The sequence below is a fragment of the Peromyscus eremicus genome, chromosome 9 (assembly GCF_949786415.1).
Source record: "Peromyscus eremicus chromosome 9, PerEre_H2_v1, whole genome shotgun sequence".
NCBI classification, from domain to species: Eukaryota; Metazoa; Chordata; class Mammalia; order Rodentia; family Cricetidae; genus Peromyscus; species Peromyscus eremicus.
Window position 1 is genome coordinate 108,060,013 of NC_081425.1, and position 23,398 is coordinate 108,083,410.

Genomic DNA, 23,398 nt, shown 5'->3' on the forward strand with positions numbered 1-23,398 from the left:
GCACTGTTGATTTTTCAAAGACACTGAAGATTGATTCAGTGACATTTTTCCTTCATGAGAAGAAAATTTAACTGTGGAATAAACAAATATATACCCAAAGTCTCTAAGATCAATCACCACCGACATAAAAATGATGGTTATTTCAGTTAAAACAAAACCAAATCCAAGCTGGTAGAGCAGGTGAAGGGCGTGGTAGGAAGGATGGAGGAGGACTGAGATCCTGGGACCACACACTGATGGGGCTTTGGCGTCCCCCTCAGTTATTTGAATCCTTTATTAAACAACACATACTTTTTTTTTTTTTTTTTTTGCATTTTATACCGGAGGCTGTAAAACGACAGAGTGTGGGACAAATCAGGCCCACTGCCTGTTTTTATGAACAGAACGGCCTGGCGTACAGTCACAGCCAATCACTGACATCCTGTCCGTGGCTGTGTGTGCTGTAAGGCTGAACCTGAGAGCTGAGAACTGTGGCCTGGAAAAACTGTTCACTACTTGGTTTTTCTCCTAAAGGTTTGCAAGTCATGATTTCAACCCAGAACCACTTTCAAATTCAAATCACCAGACATTCAGAATATTCTCTGTGGCTTTAGGGAGAGGTGGACCTTGCTGTTCTGACTACAGAGATCACAGGACAGATGAGTGTTCCTGGACAGTCTCATGTATCCCCAGCTGTCCCTGAACTTTATGGAGCCTAGGATGACCTTGAACTTCTGATCTTCTTGTCTCACCCTCTGAGTGCTGGGATCACAGGTATGTGTTACCGTGCCCGGTGTATGCAGTGCTGTGATTACAGGTATGTGTTACCGTGCACGGTGTATGCAGTGCTGGGATTACAGGTGTGTGTTACCATGCCTGGTGTACACAGTGCTGGGATTACAGGTGTGTGTTACCGTGCATGGTGTATGCAGTGCTGGGATTACAAGTGTGTGTTACCGTGCATGGTGTATGCAGTGCTGGGATCACAGGTATGTGTTACCGTGCATGGTGTATGCAGTGCTGGGATTACAAGTGTGTGTTACCGTGCCTGGTGTATGCAGTACTGGGATTACAGGTATGTGTTACCGTGCACGCTGTATGCAGTGCTGGGATTACAGGTGTGTGTTACTGTTCACGGTGTATGCAGTGCTGGGATTACAAGTATGTGTTATCATGCATGGTGTATGCAGTGCTGGGATCACAGGTATGTGTTACCGTGTCCGGTGTATGCAGTGCTGGGATCACAGGTATGTGTTACCGTGCATGGTGTATGCAGTGCTGGGATCACAGGTATGTGTTACCGTGCACAGTGTATGCAGTGCTGGGATTACAGGTGTGTGTTACCATGTGTGGTGTATGCAGTGCTGGGATCACAGGTATGTGTTACCGTGCACGGTGTATGCAGTGCTGGGATTACAGGTATGTGTTACCATGTGTGGTGTATGCAGTGCTGGGATCACAGGTGTGTGTTACCATGCACGGTGTATGCAGTGCTGGGATTACAGGTATGTGTTACCATGTGTGGTGTATGCAGTGCTGGGATTACAGGTGTGTGTTACCATGCACAGTGTATGCAGTGCTGGGATTACAGGTGTGTGTTACTGTGCATGGTGTATGCAGTGCTGGGATCACAGGTGTGTGTTACCGTGCCTGGTGTATGCAGTGCTGGGATTACAGGTGTGTGTTACCGTGCATGGTATATGCAGTGCTGGGATTACAAGTGTGTGTTACCGTGCATGGTATATGCAGTGCTGGGATTACAGGTATGTGTTACCATGTGTGGTGTATGCAGTGCTGGGATTACAGGTGTGTGTTACCATGCACAGTGTATGCAGTGCTGGGATTACAGGTGTGTGTTACTGTGCATGGTGTATGCAGTGCTGGGATCACAGGTGTGTGTTACCGTGCCTGGTGTATGCAGTGCTGGGATTACAGGTGTGTGTTACCGTGCATGGTATATGCAGTGCTGGGATTACAGGTATGTGTTACCATGTGTGGTGTATGCAGTGCTGGGATTACAGGTGTGTGTTACCATGTGTGGTGTATGCAGTGCTGCAGTGCAGAAACTGGGCTTTTTGCATGATAAAGAAGCACTCTGTCGATTTAGTTACATTATCAAACTCCTGTAGGTCATTTTAACTTCAGGTAGCTGGGGAATTGCTCTTTAATGCTCATTCAGATTGCAAATCGACCCACTGATGTCCCCCCGCAAAGTTCCCACAGTTCTGTGGCTTTGGCTGCTGGCAGCACTCCTGAGCACTGGTGAGACAGGCATCTTTCAGGGATTTGTGTGTTATCCTTGCACGGCAGCCATACTAAACTTCTCTGTAGCATTCCAATAATTTTAGCTGGGCAGTGGTGGTGCACATCTTTAATCCCAGCCTCGGGAGGCACAGGCAGGTGGATCCGTGTGTGAGGCCAGTCTGGTCTACAGAGTGAGTTCCAAGACAGCCAGGGCTACACAGAGAAACCCTGTGTTGAAACTTCCTGTCCACACACACACACAACACACAGACAGGCAGCTTTATGAGCACTATCTCTGCACTGACTGAGGACTTCTCATTACTGGCCCTTTGCAGACAAGGTCACTGGCACAAACTTACTTGAGGGTCAAGTGAATGAGGGGGAAGACCTACTGAGTTGAGTCGACTCTAAAGGCCACTCCCGCCAACTGTAAATGTTTTCTGATGCTAAGGGGATGGAACAGGGATGGAGGCTGGACTTGGGAATCCCAGGGTTCACTCTCTTCTCCCTTTCTCTGGAATTTCCGCTCACCAGAATTAGTCTTGGAGGCCAGCCTTGCAGCTTCCCAAGGTACACAAGCACACAGCAGGCACTGTCTTCGGAAGAACAGCAAAGATACGTTTCTGAAAAGAAGTTGTAGTGGGTATTTGTTCCACCTATGACCTTGGGGTTCCAGCCCCTAGGGCATGGCCTCTTGGCTAGCTTAAAACCTGAAGAGCACACTCTTGGATGGTGGAGACTGACTCAGGCGGCAGGAAGTAGTGTGGGACCAGCTCTCAGCCTTCCAGGACTCTGCGTAGGATTTGCCTTCTCCTGTGTTAGGGAGTTGTTCTCCTCAATATAATTCCTTAGTAAACAATTCCTTTACAGTTATCTGTGGACTTTCTGCATAACGGGCTGAGTGCACTCAGTCCAACTCTATCCCTTGTCTTAAAGTGGAAACACACTGGCCCAAGCCACAGGGCCCCTCCTCTATCTCTAGCATAGGCAAGTGTGCTTGAGAAAAGGTCGGTGACACAAGTAACCTCTCCTGCTAGTATCTACCCCCTGGTGTGCTATTTCCATTAAAATCTGACCCTCAGCATGGCCAATGCTCCCTTCATTTTCATGCTCTCCCAGTGTCTACTCAATCCTTATTACCACTCCCCCCTCTCTATGGTCCTTCTCCACAGGGAGCTTCTCAACCCATCCAAGCTCATTCCCAGTTTAGGATCTCTAGACCTGCCACTCCAGCAGCCCAGAATGTTCTCTCATGAGTCTGTGAGTGGCTGACTCCCCACACTGGTTTCTGTTTAAATGCATTTGTTTGCTGGGATGTCTATCCTCAACCCTTCCCATGAGCATGCACCCCTGGGAGAAGAGAAGTCTCCATGGAGACAGTCTCTCCCTGATGCCTAGGCTAGAACCTTGCACACAGTGGGAAGGGACTCCGTATTCTTTCCTATATTTAAATGCAAGAAATTCAGATTTTACACAGCAGTCTCTCAGGGGGAATGCACAAGAACAGCTTCATCAATGGCCCGGCGCTTCCGTCATCTATACAAGGCTACTGTGACTGTCTGTCCAACTGCCCCGCACCGAATGACACCCATGGGAGACTACTTGGAAAAAATTAGTTCATAGCAGCTTTAAGGGAAAGTAATTCAAAACATGAAAATGTATTCTAAGTTGAATCTTAACATACGAGATCTCAGCTTTAGATGAATTTTAATGTTTACAAGTGCAAAAGCAAATAAATATTTACCAGTTGCCTTTTTTTTGCACTCATAACTCCACAACAGCTTAAATGAAAAAAACATTGTTGCTAAACGTCGTGCAGTCTGGCAACACGAAGGGTTTCTTATTAAGAAAAGCCCTCACAACAGTAGCAGCCCCTCATGCCACAGCTCCAGCACAAGCACCATGATGGCTCATTAAGACCTGAGCATGTGACTGAGGGAAAACATTGCCTCTGGTGCCACAGCAAGTGGAGGCCGAACCAGCCATGCCTGCTTCCCCAGCTACCGGTGGGGACAGCCTGAGGACAGGCAGCCTTACTGCTCAGGCCAGGACCACGGACTCCCCAGACGGGACACGTCGCCTTTTCTCACTTGGCCTCCGTTCTCCCCATAATTGTCGGTCACAACATCCTCTTTCTTCTATTGCTCCTTCACAACTGAACATCCCAGTTGGGCAGTTTCCTGGCTTGCTCACTCTCCTAAGTCTCCATTACCTAACTCCTTGGAATGTGCTCTAGGCAGCTGCTGTCAATCATTTTTCCGTCATCCACTCTATTCCAGTATGCAGGCAAGGGGCTTCCCTGGCAGAGCATCCAGCCTAGTGCCTGACACAATGGCTACCCAGAAATAAATGTTTAATAAACGACTAAGGAATAAAAATGCTTGCATGTGCACGCATGCCTTAGAGAGGGTTTCTCACTGATACAGAACTCACAAAATAGGCGAGGCTATCTGGCCCCCGAGCCCCGGAAATCTGCCTGACTCTGTCCCCTCAGTGCAGGGGTTACAAGTGCATGTAACCATGCTTGACTTCTTTCAAAACTTCATGCTTTCAAGACAAGCAATTTACTTTTCTTTGGCTACCCCCCACCCCAGGAATAGAACAGGAATGGAAAACGTTTTAGAACCAGTGTCCACTTTCATTTGGATCTCTGTCTGAGGCCTTGGAGTTCTTCTGAAACACAGAAGTACAGAGAAAGACTTGCTCCAGTGAAGAGAATGCATCTTACCAGGATGGACAAGATGTGGTCGCAGGCAGAGACGTGCCAGGGATCCACACAATCCCAAGGATATTCCCTAGTTCTCCACTCCTTACCCCCTTGACCCCCCAACTTTTAGGAATAGGTCGAGCCTGCTCAAAGCAACCTGGACCCTCAGGTGTGGACCAGCACCACTTACCTGGGTTAACAGTGATGAATTTGCTATCTTCGGATAATCGGTCCCCTCGGGACATAGGCTTTTTAGATGGCATTTCGGGCCTCCGGGGATCACTTCCTGAATAATGTTCCTCTGTGGCTGTTGGGGGCACTTGGGTGGCTGTGTCCTCATAGGGATCCACGCCTGGGGCAACACGGCCCGGCTGGTCTGTTGCAGGGGCGGAGGGGTCCTGCCTGCGCCCAGGTACAGTCTGATGTCCTCCCTCCTCTGCAGTCCTGTGAGGGGAAGAAGGCGTGGGGGCAGGAGCGGTCTGGTTCCTCTCTTCCGCTGGATGGGTGGCCTCACTCTTCTCCTTCTTCTCAGAGTCCTTCTCCCCCTCCTCCTCGTGCTCCCGCTCTCCCTCCTCACTCTCGCTCTTCTCCTCCTTCTCCCCTTCCTCTGCACCCTCGCTGTCCTTTGTAGGAGCAGAGTCGCCATCAGGCCCGGGAGCAGCTAAGGCCTCGGTAGTGGCAAGGACTGGCCTCCCTGCCTGCTTGCTGGCTGCTGCTGCAGTAGGAAGGCGCGTGGGCCACACGGCACTGGGGAAGGAGGAGATGCCACCGCCACCGAAGCCCAGGCCTGCTAAGAGTGTGCTGGTGACCACAGAGGCCACTGTAGCCTGGCTGCCACTGGAGGAAGGACCCATCCCAGTTGCCATGGAAACAAATGAGAAGGGGATGCCAGAGGATGTCCAAGTAGAAGAGCCAGAGCTGATGGGGGCCATGTCTGCTGAAGAGGCAGGAGAGGCTGTCGGCTGAAAGGGCCACCCAGGGTGTGGAGAAGGGAAGTGAAGGAAAAAGCAGAGCAAAATCAGTAATCAAGAATCAAAGTGAGGCCCCTCTGCAAAGCCTGAGAATATTACTCGTCCATCCTATAGGCTTTCATAAGCTAGGGCATGAACATTGAACATGGCTGCTGGTCCAGGGTAACCAAGTCTTACTTCAGTGGCTTTATAATTACTTTGAATTAAAACATTTAACTAGTGTATTAAATTCAGTTTTTCACTGATGTGGCTCAGGGTTGGGCTAGATGGGGAAATAGAAGCATTAAAAGTGCCTTAAAGACAAGCAACAAATAAGTCATAAAACGGCCAGATGCCCGCCATTTGTGTGTGTTTGGGGGGGCGGGGAGGTGAGAAGCAGAAGTCAATGCTTCAAGTCAATTTCTGCTGCTGACTACCAGCTCTGAGACGTGGAAAACCACCAGATGGAATTAACTCCACCATCACACAGGGAGGCAGTCAGCAGAGGAAGAGGGAAGGCGGCCGGCCCCGGTCAGCAGGGGCCACACTCAGGACACAAGCTCTACACACGTCTCTACAGCTTCAGGTTGAGTGCAGCCCAGCCACAGAGCCTTTCAGTGTCTGCATTTCTCCACAGTGCAATCTATGCCTCTGCAGACTGCAACATTCAGGACAGAAGCAGGCATTCCGCTTACGGAGTGCCACCTTGGGGCCAGGGCTTGCCATGCTGCCTGCTCCACGGGCAAGGAAGCAGAGGCGCAGAGGTGACAGGGAGTTTATCAAAGTGCATGGCTGCGAAGTCAGAGGCAGGGCTGCTGGGGCTGAAGCTCAGCTCATCCTTTCCTTACGTTCAACTGGGGCACAGTGACGATGTGACTCATGTGAGCCATTTTCTACTAGAGCCAGGAGACGTCCTGGGATAGCAGTTTAAGTTCAGTCCTTATGAGCTGGTGCAGAGAACCCAAAATTGTATCACATCACGTATGCAAGTCCAAAACAATAGAACAAGTCACATTTGAGAACTTCATCCAATTTTACACAAAAAACCCTTACAGTTTAAGGACAATGAGTTCAAAAGCTCATTATTCAAAATCAAGTGTCACATAGGATTAAGTACCAAACACAGACAAGCCCTTCATCCCAGCTTTGTTTGAGTCGACTCCTTGCCTCATTCTGTGTCATGATGAGCCTCAATTTCTTCACCTGTCAAATGGGAGAGACAGTACTACCCTCCCAGGCTGTTTGGAGATGCAAACAGAATAACCTGTGTCTGGATGCTGGAATGTGCTTAGTGAGTTTCAGATTGCAATTATCCCCAGCACTGGTAATTTCTTATTGGTGGGTGGGTGACAACTTCTGGATTTTAACATGAGTGAAGGGCTGCGGAGGATAATGCCTATATCATCTGATTCCAGGGAACCATACATAATTACAGATCTGCAAGATTTATATTTTGACAAAATTATACAACAGACGCCACTAATATTGCTGCATAGCACACTAACTTACACAGAAAAACGTGTATTTGTCTCTAAGCTGCTCTATGCAGGCAGTTCAACAACATTATACTGACACCTTGTGGCAAGAGCTTTAACTGTCTCCAAATTAACAACAGTGACAGCTCACCAGGCCTTCTCCACTTACCACTCCCGTTTTCACAATCCTGGTCCCTTGGAATATTCGGGTAGTGTTAGCTGAGAAAAAAAGAAGTTATAATGTAAACAACACACAGTGTTCACATCTGCTTCCAACAAAACCCTACTTACAGACACACGAATCTAAGCTACACATAATTTTCATGTCACAAAATAGTATTCCTTTGTACACTTTCCAACCATTTCAACCTATGATGCTCTGCTGATTAATGCAGACATGTTCTGACAATCAGGATCTAGCCAGCTGTTCCTGATGCAAAAAAATTCATTTAAAATTTGTAATTTATAATAATTACAGAACTTCAACAATGGTAAGATGCCCATGATTCCAATGGACAGTTGAATTATTGTTACATCTAATACCTGTGTAAGATTCATTTTCAGGTGCTGTTGGGCTTCTGAGTTTCACATATGTATACATATGAAATATATGACAATATATTTGAATATATATGAAATATATGACTATATATGTATTGTCACCATCTCTCATCCTTTCTAATATGCATCTTTAACTTATGACAGTTTATCATTTCCTAAACTTCTGTTACATTTATGTATGTATGTATGTATTAGAAGGAAGGAATGGTGTAGGTGGGTGTGAGTGTGTCAGAGAAGGGGGAGGGAAGGAGGGAGGGAGATGTGGAGATCAAAGGACAACTTTGTGGAGTTGGTTCTCTCTTTCCATCATGTGGGGCTGAGCTCAGCTCACCAGGTTTGGCCACAAGTGCCTTCATGGACTGAGCCATCTTGCCAGTCCTGTGGTTTATCTTACATTAGTTCTTTAGTTCATATAGAGTACACTGGGTGCTATCATACACTTTCTTCCTGCTTGCATTTGATGGTCTCTAAGATATGTCTGATACAGTCACATCATTTATCTTCACGGCATACCTGTCTTTGTTTCTTGTAGTTCTACTCTCCCATGCAGTATTCTTAAGCACATAACTTCAGTATATATTAAGTTGTATTAAGAGGCAAAGGATATAAAATTTACCATGATAGCCATTTTTAGTGTCAGCTCCAGGAATGTTCAGTCCATTCACTTTATAATGCAGCTGACCTCCCCACCATCCATGTTCAGAACTTCCTCATCTTCTAAAACGAAACTCCGGGTACACACCCACCAACTCATTTCCTTTTACCTGATCCCTGGGAACCACTGCATGGCAGTATTTTATATTTCTGCATGTGATTATTCTAGATATGGTAATCATGCCCATTTGTATTTCTGTGGCTGATATATTTCACTTAGCATAATGTCCTTAAAGGTCACCCCTGCAACACAAGCATGGGCCAGAATTCCTTATTTTTTTTAATGCTCAATAATATTCTCTTGTGTGTCTCTATGGTATTTGTTTAGCCATTCATTTGTTGAGGCACATTTGGCTCCTGAATAATGCTAGACATCATAACTTATAGTAGAAATACATCAATCTTTTGTGGTTATTTAATAAAACAGGAGCATTCTATAAACTCAAGACCTGCCTCCTGTATACACAGCATGAAAACATTACCAAAAATGCCAGTTAACAAAGTGAGGTATGTATCCGCTATGCTTTTTTTTTTTTTTTTTTTTTTTTGAGTTTTTTGAGACAGAGTATCTCTGTGTAGCTTTGCATCTTTCCTGGGGTGCCGCTATGCTTTTTACCTAATCTAGAAATGGCAAGGGACCTACACACATTTTTGTTTGCCCTATATGATTAAAAAAAAAAAGACTCCCCCCAAACCAAAAAAAAAATGTGTTACTAACAAAAATGAATGTGTTATTAACTTTAGCCTGCCACTCCTTTTCTTGGGCCCGTGGTGTCCTGTTTCTCACTTTATCAAACATGCCCCTGGCCCCCTGGACACTTGAGTTCACAATCCCTGACCTAATGATGCACTTTCATGCACAGTATGAAGAGTGAAATGGAGACGGATCTACTATCAACACAACTGTTTAGATTACAGGTCAAACAGGCAGCTAAGGGAGCAAATCTAACCCCATGATCACTGAGCGACTCAAACATGTGTACATCCTGTTTCCGTTACACAAGATAAAAGGCTCCCAGGAGCCCTGCGGTCCATGCCCTTTGAAAGGGGCACTAAGAAGGCCAATCGGCTCAGCAGCCACTCCGTCCGCCTGCCGGCTTGATTCCTCTTGAACAGTCTCTATCTACCTCAGTAGCCACCACAGTGCTGCTGACTAGACACGGGCCTTTCGGATCATGAGTACTTTGCCTGGGATCAAGGGGCCTGAGCACATGCTGCTAACAGGGAGCTAGTACATCTGCACTTTCCCTGAGCTTCCAGTGATGGCCCAATCCTTCCAGGAAGGGGAAGGGTGAGTCTTGGCTGCATTCTTTGGAAGTGTGGCTTTGTCTCTGAGATTTAAGACCTTCCCACTGTTGGATCGACTCCGTAATTTCAGAGAATTGCTGATGTTGATCACTCAGCAACTATAGCAGCTCCAAGACCAACTGCCTGTCACTTGGTGCTTTCATTAAATGCACACACGCATCACCACAGCTCAGATTTGTTTAAAATACTGTGACAAGCGCATATGAATCTAACTGATTCCCCTCTGATGAATTTCAGTTCTTAAGACCACTGTGAGCAAGGATGTGCCTAACGAGTTTGATGTTAGAGAGAAGCCCCATCCTTGACTGCTGAGCACTGTGCAGCGAGCGGCCAGAACAGCTGCCCATCAGGCCGATTCTCCTCAAGGTGGAAGACCTGCTGCGGTGAGTGACATGTACTTCAGGATGGACCACTGCTGTCCATGAGCCATGGGGCTTAGAGTAAGAACACAGAACTCCACTCAGCAGCTTAAATGATTTCTCTCAAGTTACTTGCACTCTGAACATAACTTCCTCATTTGTAAAACCAAAACAAACTAAAACTACAGCCCACATCCCCAAACAAACAAACACAAACAAAACTCCAAAGAAAACCCTTCACTACAAACTGTCACATGATGTTGGGGTGAAGCAGACGAAGTAGTGACACTCTGTAATGGGAGCCACACTGTCTATGTCCCTTGCTATTAGTGCTGCTAATACATGTATCACAGTGGCCAGGAGTATAGTTATTGGCATCTTAGTTTTTATTCTCCTTTATTAATTTATTTACTTGTGTGTGTCTGTGTGTACCTGTGCATGTCACAGCATGTGCATGCCACAGATACATGCTTTGAGGTCAGAGTTCAACTTTCTGGATTCAATTTTCTCCTTCTGTCATGTGGATCCTGAGGATCAAGCTCAGGTCTGCAGGCCTGGCCTGGCAGCAGCTGCCTTTACCAGCCGAGCTACCTCACCAGCCCGATGCTTTGGTATGTTATATGGATCATAAATATTGTTATAATCACTACATATAATACTCCATGTGGGTTTCCATGCTCCCAAATCTGATGTAAACTTATTTCTAAAAGCAGTTATTGAAAAAACTTCCCTGGAATTCTCAAAGATCTTGTTTTCTTTCTTAAGCTTTGAGTCTGAACAGGAGGTGGATTCTGCACCTTGCTCTCTCTTGTTCCTAAGCAGTAGAAAAATCTGGGCAGAAAAGGGCAGTGGTCTAACCTTGACGAAGGTGCGGGTTGGCACAAGGCTTCCATGAGTGCTGTGGGGAGGTGTCTCTGAGCAGAGATGGAGAGCATGTGCAGATACCGGTCATTTTCAACAGGCCACTGTGACCAGCTATTTAAAATGTTCCCTGATTTGAATTTATACCTGATGGGGCCTTTTTAGAATTGCACTATATTATAAGCCTTTAATTTTTCAGAGGCCAGGCAGCCCAAGACTGTTAATCAAAGGAGGCAGCTCTACAGCTCTCAGGCTCCTGGTCCAGGCCAGGAGAGGCCTAATCATGATTTATGGGTCTGAAGTCCCAAGGCCTGGCCACAGCGAGCTCCCAGACTGGCCTACCTTCTCCCTTCCCTTTCTCACACAGACCCTGCCATGGCCCAAGGCGCTTGCTCACCATGGAATAATATTTTGTATATGTGTGGATACAGATTTATTCATGAAAAAATGCAACTTTGGTAAATTTCAGCACCCAGCACCCTCCCGCAGAGCCCAGCTCCAACCTGGCACTCTTCAGCACGTACTGCCTGCCAGTCAGTGGGGCCGTCTCGCTAGAACTCACGTTGCTAGGCCCCACTGCCAGGATTCAGAGGAGTTGGTTTGAGGGTTTATGAATGCGCATTGTTCAGAGTCTCCAGGTGCTCCTGGTTCAACCTGCCCACGCGGCTAATAGGGTCTGTAATTTCATACACAACGGTGGCATTTTCTAGTGGGAAGTCCAGATGTTTAATCTGATCCACAACTCAAAAGTTAGAATCAGCTGAGTATGGTCCCACATGCCTAGGGAGACTCCATTGCACAAAACCACAGCAAACGAAAATGGGCTAACAGTGGCCTGATGTGCAGGCTTTTCATGTGACAGACAGGAGAGCTGAGGCCTTCAGAAGCAAGCAGCTGGTGCAGCCAGAGTCTCTGTGAGAGGCCTGAGCTCTGACCTTGACTTTCATGATGCATTTAGTGTCTGTTATGAAACTGGATTCACAAACTAAGGCCCACAGCTGACTGCCGATTTCTGTAAATAATACTAGAGCCAGGATCACAATGAGGTAGGAAAGACGAACCAAGTCCTACCATTACTTCTATAATCTTTTGTTATTTTCTTTTTTGTGCTGGAGAGTGAACCTAAGCCTCGTGTATGCTAAGCACATGCTGCACTACTGAGCTGCAACCTATCTATCTAAAGTTCTAGTATTTCATGGTGGCTCACAACTGTCTGTCTGTGCAGTTCCAGGGGATCTTCCACCCTCCCCTGGCCCTGCCCATGGGTACTGCATGTATGTGGTACATATACACACACGAAGATAAAATACTTATACCCATAAAATAAACTAAGTTAATAAAATAAAATTCCCATATTTCATTCATGAAATCTTTGAACTGAGACTGCTTTAAAAAAATAACTCCATTAAAATGCAAGAAGGCAGAGTTCCATTTGCTTCACCCTCACGTTGGCCCCAGACCCTCCTACAGGTCTCCAGTTAGCACAGACATAGATCTCCAGACTGGGAACGATAAAGATACTTGTCTGTGTGACGTGCCAATTGGAAGAACAAATTTTATATCTTGGGCTCTAGTTGTTAAAAGACAGTGAAGACCAGTCATGCCGGGCATCTAAGTAAGAGGCTATGGCAGGACTCGGGAGCCCACACCATCTGACACAGCCTGGAACAAGCAGCACAGCTGGAAAACGTCAATAAAACAATGCAAAAGTAGCCCTGTTTTCCTTTTCTTTTGGCCTCTGAAACCAACCCCAAAGATAGATCTAAACGACCAGAGCTCCCTGAACCTGGCTTACACCCTATATGAACCACGTTTCTTTACTTCTGGCCAAGCCCCCGAAGAGACAAGCAGCTTCAGGCACATTGGTGGCAGGAAGAAGACAACCAGACTTACCTTGAAAGAGCATCGTCTGACTAAAGTCACTGCGCATGTCGTTCCGACACACGGCCTGGACTCGGAACAGGTAAAGGCTGTCAGGTGACACATGGCTAATGGTGGCCTTCTGTAGGGGAAGAAAGAGAGGGTGCTGAGTTGGTTTTGAAAGCCCACGGGTGTGGTGTACCTGGGCATCCCAGCAGTCCAGACTGTAGGCTTTTTCTAGAGAGAAAGACTGATTAGAAATAACCTTGTGTGAGTGGGAATCTGTTCTCAACACCGAAGCAATACCAGCAACTGGTCCACATGGGACATGTCTCCAGCCTTCCTGGTCTCACAGCCTGGACTTCCGTCATAACTACCACACCTCAGAAACTGTAATTATTATCCACAACAGCCTCCACAGTTATAAAATAAGAGAACTACAGAGCCATATCGACTTTAGAAAATCAACAAGAAATTCTCTGCCTGGATGTTTTCTTGTTGTCGTTGTCTTAAGGCCTCCATAAAAGAACAAAATCAACACAGTTATGAGATGTTACTCTGCCACACCGCTCTCTAGTTGTGTGATCCTGAAACATGTGCTAAATGTCTTCCAGATTCTGCTACCATGTGGCAGGCACCGCCACCTAACAGGGTTGTGTGACACAGGCCAGGCAAACTCTACTCACAGGAACATTGATCCTAACGGCAGCAAGAGTCAGCAAGGTACAGCCTGCAGTCTAGATCTGGCAGGCCATCTCTTATTATAGATAAAGTTTTACAGGTACATAGGCATGGCAATTGCTGTGTGTGTGTGTGTGTGTGTGTGTGTGTGTGTGTGTGTGTGTGTGTATTCTGTACACTTTCACCCAAACATCAACAAGGTTAAGACATTATAACAGATTGACTAAAATATTTATTGCCTGACCCTTTCTACAAAACTGTCATCAGACGTCATCAGCCACATCCTGGTCACCATTCCTCAATGCTTCTCCTCCATAACCTTCAACACTGAAGAAAGGGAACAGACCTACAAAGCAGGCAGCACTGTTTCTGGAGGAACAAGCGGGGAATGCAATGCCCCTGGTCTCCAGAGGTTCCTTCTAAAGGACTCTGGGTGTGCTTGAGGACATGTGCACTCTCGGCCAGTCTGAACTGAACTGCCGAGAGGGTTTTCCTGGCACAGCTGCTGTAATCCTCGAGATTGGTATCAGCTTGTGACCATGGCAACACTGGTTGCTACAACTGGGAACAACTTCCAGATGGGAACAGGGGGTTAAGGTCATGTTACTGAGCTTCGGGCTTCACTCTGTTCTCTTAGAATAAGCATTGAGCACCAGCACGGTTTGTGATGAAGGTGTGGGACGAGGCTGGAAAAGCCTCGCGGCAACTGTAAGCTAGAGGAGAGCGCTGTCTGAGGCAGCACTCCCGACACGCGGCAGAAGAAGAAACCTCATTTTGTGTGTCCCAAAAGGAAATAAGAAAAGCCTCTAGAAATTCCTGTGAAATGGGACGTGCTGCCAAAGGTGCTCTTCTGTACACCTCTTTCTCGGAATCCAATTTGTGCCTTGATCCCTGGACCCTGCCCCATCCTCTAACCAGAGGAAAAGCTTCACTCCATCTATGTGGGAATTTACTAGAATCCACCCCAAGCCAGTGTCTCTTCCTCCCTGCATATTTATTTTCCACTTAGAACAAGAAACAGAAGGAGCGCCTAGATGGTTTCTGCTGATGACCGTAAGTGTGGCTTCAGCGAGGGAGGGCTCCTGATGGACTCCAGTGCGAACGCAAAGGTTGAAGTGCACTGTGACCTTGGGCGCCTTCCAAAACATCCTTCTCCAACTTCAGGAGCTCTCTGTTCCCGGATAACCAGATTGTGACCCAGATAACAATGTCTAGTGGGGGAATTGAAAATATAAATGGAAATGAAGTCAAAGAATCTTCATCTAAAGGAATATGAAAAGTATTATTCTATGACTGATTGAATGAGCCCGGAGGATTTTCTATTGGGAGAAAAAAAAAAGTGGTAAGTCATTAAGAGTCCCGCTCTGAGCTGCAGCATTTTTCATTGCATATACAATTACCGGCTTCATTATTCTGGGGCCTCCTTTGATTAACAATAAAGCAGCAAGGCTTCCAAACCCACGTGCCACTGAGTTTCTGTGTAAAGTCTTAAAGATAGTGATTGCTGGAGGGTTTACAACGATGAGGAGAACAGCTTCTACAAGCAGATGCCCGAAGGGCCTTGTCGGGTGTCTGATGCCAGACATTCATGTACCTTTGAAAGATGTGTTGACTTTGGTCTGTGTGGTCAAAGCGAGGGAGGTCGGGGATGTCACAGCATCTACAACAGCACAGAGTAGAAAGTCTCTGGGCCCTGGAGTCCAGCAGGCAATGAGAGTGTGTGCGGACACACAACACGAGGGGCAGTGGGGAGGTGGAGGCCGAGGTGGGGGAACTGTAAGAGGCAATACTCACACAGTGCTCACTAAGTGTCGTGACTCACAGTGCACTTACAACCCAGTCAGAAGAAAGGGGCTTGTTTGGGATGAATGAGTAGCAGCCAGTTTAAAAGGGAAAAATCCGTATGTGTGGTGTGGTCATGTGTGTGAGCCACAGCACATGTGTGGGGGGAAGAGGACATCAGGTGTGGGCTTTGCTTTCCATCTTGCTCGAGACACAGTCTTGCCCACTGCCCTGTATGCCAGGCTAGCTGGCCTACAGCTCCTAGGGACTCTCTGTCACAGCCTCTATCTCCCTAGAGGAAGAGGTATGTTCTCTACGTACTATGAGAGGAATATGAGCCTGGACCCGATCCAAGGTGGCCTTACCAAGTCCTTGTCACTGTCCTTAGTAAATGTCTTCTCTTTCTCATCCTCATTCTTGGTCCAGCTATAGGAGATCATGTAATTCATGATGGGCGGGTGGTACACGGCTTCTGGCTGGCTCCAGGACACCTGCAGCGCTGTCTGGTTCAGAGGCTGCACCTTCATGTGGATGGGTGGAGAGCTGCAAACTGGAGACACAGGTAAGGTTAACGGGCATCAGCACTACTGCCACTCACGTGTGCCCGACTCCAGGAAATGCTTCCACAGGAAGTACGTACCCACAGCCCCCCAAGTCCTGTTAACACTCTTCCACATCAGCTGTTCCTTCCTCTCTTCATTTACTTATTCCTCCATTTTGTGTGTGCACATGTATGTGGACACGTGCATGTGCACACAAGTGTGCATCCACCTGTGCAAATGTGTACAGGAAGATGACAACCTTGGCTGTCATTTCTCAGGAGATAGCCACTGTTGAGACAATGTTTCTCACTGGCCCGGAACTTTCCAAGGACAGGGACCCATTCAGTGCTGAGGTCCAATGCACTGGAGCTCTAGTTCACACCTGGAAATCTTTCTCTTTTTAAATACGGGTTCTGGGGATCGAACTTGGGTCCTCAGCTTGCAAGGCAAGTACTTTGCTGATTGAGCGATCTGCCCAGCTCTCTTTTTATTTTCTGAGACACAGTCTTGCTGTGGAGTCCAGACTAACCATAAAGTTATGATTCTACTGCCTTAGGCCCCTAAATCCTGGGATTGTAGTCATGTACTACCTGCTTACCCCCGACCCCCAACACACACACACACACACACACACACACACACACACATACACACACACACACACACACACACACACACACACACACTTTTAGCTAACTAGATACTCTGTTACTTCAGCCCTCAATACTTTGGCCTACAACTTTTAAGAACAAGAACATCCTCTCATCTAATCTTATGGCCATTATTATACCTAAGAAAGCACATGCTGAGCAGACAGGATTATCTCATACAATGTCCATATTCAACGTGTCTTAAGAGACACGTTGTCACCCTTTACTAATGAAGCGTTCTCCTCAGACTTTCCTCAGGATAGACTCTTGGAAGAAGAGGACATGTGACTGTAGGACCATCCAACTAATTAAAATTGCAGATGAAATTTTATTGCAAACAGATAAAGTATAAATGCAATGTAGTCTTTAGATGATTTAAAAGCAAAGGTGCCCACAGAAAGGATGGCTTCTTCTAAAGGTCAGTCTGTCTTTCCATCCATGTAGCTGGGAAGCTTTAGGAGATGAGACAGAGCCACGTCTGTCTAGGGCCAACTCACTACAGGATTGACAGCTCTGACTCAGCCTGTGAAGCGGTGACTGGGACAATTCTCTGCTCTTGAAGGTGTCCAGTGACTGTGCAGTCAAGAGTGCCACCCTGCTCTTCACTGTCACAGCCAAACTTGTCTCTAGACACAAACCAATGTCTCCCCAGTCACCACGGGGAAAGGAAGGTTTGGAGGGCCCACCGTGTAAGACTGATACTGAGTGCTGGGCAAGACTACACGGGTGGGTGGGGTGGGGTGGGGAAGACGCGGAGGCCACGGTCGGACACGGAGCAGTGCTCTAGGTCTGAACAGGACTCTCAGGTGGGACCAAGGCGGGAAAAAGGGCCAGTGAAAAGACAGGTACAGCTGACTGAGAGGACTGGATGAAAATTCTGGCCTTTCTCCTTGAAGCCCCTGGAAACCACTGGAAAGTCTGAGGCCTGACGGCAAGGTGAGGCTGTTCTGACAAAGACTCATTCGCCCCCACCAAAGCAGAGATCCCAAGAGGGAGGGGAGGCCTGTCCAGAGGGGGAGCCACAGCTTTCTGTGCACCTTAGGGCCGGACTGTGACTAGGAGAATGACAAGTTCTAGAACAAACAGAACACAAAACTGAGAACTCAGATAGTGGAAGGTACTCAAGAGAGAGGGGCGTAGAACGGCAGCTGGTGTGGGGTACAGGGGCTGAGGGGTGAGCACACTAGAGTGGTCAGGCTTGGAACGGCACAGGACCTTCCAGAAGCCAGCTATGTGCCAAACAGAGTACCAAGAGACACACGCCTCTTTCCCCGCCCCAGACTCCCAAACCTGAGGCTGCCCCTGAAGCCACTGGCCACACTCCTGCCAAGAGGCTTGGCCGGCTTTGGCTGCAGCAGCCCTGCCTACTAAGAGGCTCCCTTGTTTCTGTTGGGAAGACGTGCTTTGTGTGGCTTCCACAGGAAGAAGTGGGGATTGATGAGCCATTCTCACTGCCCTGCAGAATGCTCCTCCCCCGAGAGGTAGCTACCAAGCCACCATGCATTTGCCTTCAGAGCAGACACAGACTATGAAGAGGGCCGGGATGGCCAAAGGTGACATAACGGAACAAGGACACTAGGGGGCGACAAGGTACTGCTTTTAAGTAGTCCGACATACTTGGCTTCTGTTTCCCAAGACAGGACAAAGGGAGGAGGGAAAATCCGCAAAGATCCACACCTCCATCCTTCTTAGCATTGGCAGTGAGGCCAGGTGTATATACTGGGAATATTCTATATCCACAGTGATGACCTAACTTCCACACCCATTCACCCCCGCTCCGATTATTGGGGAGCTGTCCGGGGCACATCTCTCCAGCAGTTACGTCACAGCCACATAAATCATCTCAGCACCCACATGCGGATGCATCATTCTTACTTATTTTTTGAATTGAAAATGGCTGCTCTTTTCTATGCAGATTAAGATGATTCATGTTTTTCTTTAATTATAAAGTATATAAAAGTAAGAAGAAAGTTAAGATTCACTGCAAAAGTTACTGTAACCACAGACAACCATTGCAAGCATCCTAGGATTTACTGTCTAATAGGCCATCTATCTCTTTCGGCATATGTGAAAGAGGATTGCATATAATTTGCTGGGTGTGATGGTACATGCCGACATCCTCAGGCTGACGCAGGAGGGTCTCAGATCGGAGACCAGGTGAAGCAACACAGTGAAACCCTGTCTCAAAAACAAAATGAATCAGAAACAAAAAAACCAAAACCCCAGACAAAGTGACAAGGACAGAGGCATAAGGTCTGCAGGTCACTGAACGCTGCAGTTAGTAGGCTGTCCCTATGATAAGCGGAGTTTATGACATTGCTTATGTCATTCATGTGGGAAGTACAGAATCCCCCAGTCTATTACAAAACACAGAGCTAAGCTCTCAGGGGCCAGGATGGCCTGCCAGGAAAAGGCTTCTCTAACTAAGTGGTCACCTAGACCCACACTCGCCCGAGACTGCCCCAGGCCAGAGGTAGTTGGAGGCTGATGGAGGGGCCTTCCTCACACCAGCCCCTCGCTGGAGAGAAGTGCAACCGGGGGGGGGGGGGGGGGGGGGGGGGGGGGGCACTTGTCCTCCTCTATCCCCAAGCTTGCTTCCCATCTCCCTAGACAGCGGGGTTCTGGACAGGGGGACACGGCGGGGCTGATGAGGAGGCGGCCTCTGCAGAGAGAGTACTATACTAGAAGGACCCAGAAGAGAGCTTGGCATTCTTATCTACAGAAAGGGCAGATAGGAAATACTTTTGGCTTTGCAGGTCATGTGGTCTCTCCTGCCATCAAAGCACAAAGGAGCAGAGGCAGTGAGCGTGTGAGTGTGGCATGTGAGAACTTACACACTGATACTAAATTTTACTTTTGTATGATTTCTATGGGTCTCAAACTTTGATCTTTTGTATTGTTTAAGGATATAAATATTCAGTTTATTTTATACAAAACTTGGTGGTGGGTGATGTTTGCACCATGAAAAGGAACAAGTGTTTGTCTTCTCAGCACTGAACTCAGCCCCTTAGCACAGCTCACAGGCTCACAGCCTCTACAGAGAGTAGACCCTGCACAGCACTCACCCTGAATTACGCTGCTGCTTCACTAACTATCTGGAACAATCTGCCTTTCCACTTGAGTAAGGTGCCTCTTTGGTCATGTTCCATACACCGAGTCTACAGCAGGGCATGTGTGCCTGAGGAGTGAGCAAGCTGATGGTACAGGGCTAAGATCCCTGGTCATTCCCTAGTCCACAGGCCTGTGCGATGTGACCTGTTCCAAGCTCCCAGCACTCCACCCTGCTCCTCACTCGCCTGTATTTGGCCAGTACTGCTCCAGTCTTTCTGATGGTCTGCCTTCAATATCATGTAGCTCCTCTGGCCCTTCCTTACTGCCTGTTCATGTCCTTGTCATTCTGCCTGAGCTGTGAGGACCTCCAGGGTAGGGACCACACCATTGATCACCAGGGTTCTGGGTACATGCACAGATTTCATCCTTGTGAAGGAAGGATTTTGCTCCTTAGCGCTGTGGAGAAAGACCCCATCTACAAAATCAGGGCTGTTCAGCTTATTCTGCAGCCACATTCAGGGACTTCTGTTGGTATAGAGATGCCGTCTACATCCTTTAACTCACACCTCTCAGCAAGGAGATGTTTGCTACTCAGGAAACACATCTAGTCTACAGAAGTGGCTGAGGTTCTGCAGGTGTGTGCCTCCCTTCCAAGGCCAGAAGGGAAGGAATCAGAAACAGTGCAGTTTATGGGAGGGTTTGGGAAAGCTGGTATATCAAAGTGTGGGACTTGGGCTCTTGATAACCTGCTGTTTCTTTATCTGTATGATGGGCCACTATTTGGTAACGGCTTCCTCATAGGCTTGGGGTGAGTGTGACGGGCACACTGTAACCTCATGGGATTGGGGTGAACGTGATGGACACACTGGAAATAAACTACAGTTGCGGGCCTCAGGCCCGCTGGACATCCAGGCCCCCTAACCTTTACTCGTCTGTGTGTTTAAATCAGGTGAGCTAGAACAGCAAAGCAAGGGTCTCCTTTAGACTAGATGTATGTGTTCATGTTTGTTCCAGTTCCCACCACACCCCACTGCTCCTACATGGCCCCTCATCCTCAGCTGCCTGAACCCTCAAAGCTAGTGCAGTGGTAACCGCCTAATTTCCACATCCTTCCTTCCCTCAGTGATGGCCATTACAAACTGGGATATTTTGGCACATCCCTTTGTATAAAATCAAAGCCTTTTAACCATGCAGGAGGTGCCACACCCGGCTCTCTAAACAAACATCCCCTGTGAGGTGTCCCTGACATCAGCCCTTCCCTTCCCAGGGCCTGATGACATGCTCACTGGGGACTGATTGCTTTTCAGATTTCCAGGATGACACTCCCTTGCAGCACTGAGAATTCCTGCTTTTACTCTGAACCATCTTTAATTATGATCCCAGCTTTCGTTAAATAATGAAGAGGCTTCTAGCTGAGCACCCGAGGTCCTCCGATTTGACATCAACGTCAAGGAAATGCTCTCAGTGGTTCCAAAAGTGAATCTAAGTCTGTCCTGACCCTGCTCATTTGGGGGCTTGAGGTAAGCTGCTGGGATAGCTCTGATGAAGTCAGCATAACCCCAAGTGTCCTAAGTTGTTAGAGTAAATGGCTACTCCAGGGATCTCCCTCTCGGGCCCTCCACTCAGAGTGTCACATTTGAGGCAATGGGCCAACTGTGGACCAGTGTGACACAGACTGCTCACACACGGCACTTATTATTTCATTATATTATATTGTATTGTATTATATTATATTATATTATATTATATTATATTATATTATATTATATATTGTATTATATTATTCCACAGCAATAGAACCCATGCCAGGGTGGAAAGAGGGGTGATACCATGCACCCATGGCGTGGTACATCAGCCCAGGGTAGTGAGTGGCAGTTAGAGCCATGCCCTGAAGCACCGCCCCTAGTGAGGTAGTAGACACCTGCCTATGACCTTGAGGTACATGCCCCTGGGGCGTGGCCACTGGGGGACCCTTAAGACCTGGGATGCGGTACTTCAGGGCATGGCTCAAACAGCCACCCACTACACCCCTGCTCAAAGAGCCACCCACTACACCCCTGCCCAACTCAGGAACCCTTAAATGTTCCTGACCAAAGACCTGGCCTAAGGAAAACGGTCTCTTACTGTATCAGAGTCCCCACAGCAGATCACACAAGACTCAAAACAAAACAAAAACCCCCAAGCCCCTAGAATCTTGCTGCCTCATAGTGTCACCTCCCTTTTCTCTCCGTCCAAGAGCTCATGGAGGGCACAACACTCTGAAGAAGGTACAGGGGCTGGGGGACAACTTAAAGTGACCATAGCTCTGATGTGACTTGCATTCCCATCTTCCAAAGACCACGGAGTGAGGGCTGCCATCTGCCAAGTCCACGCTGTCTGAGGACAGGCTCTGCACCCATCCCTGATATTCCAGGCACGCACAGGAGGGGCATCGCCATTCATGCCGAGGACACCACAGTCCAGAGAGAACAAGTCACTAAGCAGACCGTGAGACACCCAGTGCGAGGATTCCGGTGAGGAGAAGTCAGCCTGATTAGAACCTGGGAGAGGGGCAGTAAAGCACCTGTTTGTTCTCTCCACTCCTGTCCCCCGCCTCTTCTCCCCTCCACATGAGGATGATAAGGACATCAGGACATGAGGGGGAGCACTGTCCCATGGGGCAGGCATGGTCCTTAATTGGTACTGTTCGGGCTGACGTGTGAGACACCTACTATGACTCTACGAAGCTCCCTGAGTCCCCATTGCCTTGTTTTGGAGACTCAGACTTAACAGGATCTCTTATTCACTTACTCAAAAGATGGACATGGGCTAGCATAAGCCTTGGTGTTTTGGAGATCATAGTCTGGTAGGGAAAAAGATAACCATTACCAAACCTGCAAAATCAAGTTCTTAACTTGGGGCTCCTTAAGGGCTGGGGAGAATTTAATGAAACTACGGACTTGGATGAAAAGGATGCTGCTGTCTTCACCAGTCTCTAAGACGTCGTCGTCATCTTTCTTTACATCTCAAATGCTGGCAGCAAACTGCAGCGATGCTCACAGGGTTGGTGTGATATGACCAATTGGTGGCTGAGTCTAATAATGAACAGCTTGTTGCTCAATCTTGCAAACTAAATGTCACTAGAAAGCAAAGTGTAGTGGTTCAAATGAGAACGCGCCCCACCCCCACTCATATATTTGAGTACAGGGTCCCCAAGTGGTGGCACTGTTTGGGCAGGTTTAGGAGGTGTGGCCTTGCTGGAGGAAGTATGTCACTGGGGCAGGCTTTGAGAGCCTAAGGTCACCATACTCCCACGCAATCTGTGCTTCGTTCTTGTGGTTCAAGATGTCAGCACTCGGCATCCTGCTCTAGCCCCATGCCGGCCACCTCGGCCCTGCCATTATGGACCCTAAGCCTCTGGAAAGATGAGCTCAAATAAACTATCCCTTCTACAAGTTGCCTTGGTTATGGTATTTTACCATAGCAACAGCAGAGTAACTAATACAATAAGTATACCATAATTTAAAAATATTTTCATATTATCTGTATATACCTGGCTTTTTTCATGATCATTTATATTTTATAATATCACACCTAAAATTATTAATATGAGGCCTACGGAATTCTGCAGATGGATAAACTGAGAGCCAGAGTTAGGGCTAACATCAGCCCAAGAATTACATACTCCCGGCACTAAGGAATGTAATAATATGCTTTTATTGACACTATTATAGAAAAGTTTAAAAAAGAACCTG

The 23,398-nt window shown here is 47.5% G+C and overlaps 1 protein-coding gene across 2 annotated transcripts in view; it reads right to left on the minus strand.

Annotated features, from left to right (window-relative positions):
* Positions 1 to 23,398, minus strand: part of Ptprg (protein tyrosine phosphatase receptor type G) — a 701,914-nt gene that overhangs the window by 83,006 nt on the left and 595,510 nt on the right. For both annotated transcript variants that reach the window (XM_059274234.1, XM_059274235.1), the window contains exons 9-12: positions 15,787 to 15,971; positions 12,992 to 13,100; positions 7,525 to 7,574; positions 5,121 to 5,892 (exon numbers count right to left, since the gene is read on the minus strand). In XM_059274234.1, the coding sequence (XP_059130217.1) occupies positions 5,121 to 5,892; positions 7,525 to 7,574; positions 12,992 to 13,100; positions 15,787 to 15,971 (1,116 nt within the window). The remainder of the gene's footprint in view (positions 1 to 5,120; positions 5,893 to 7,524; positions 7,575 to 12,991; positions 13,101 to 15,786; positions 15,972 to 23,398) is intronic.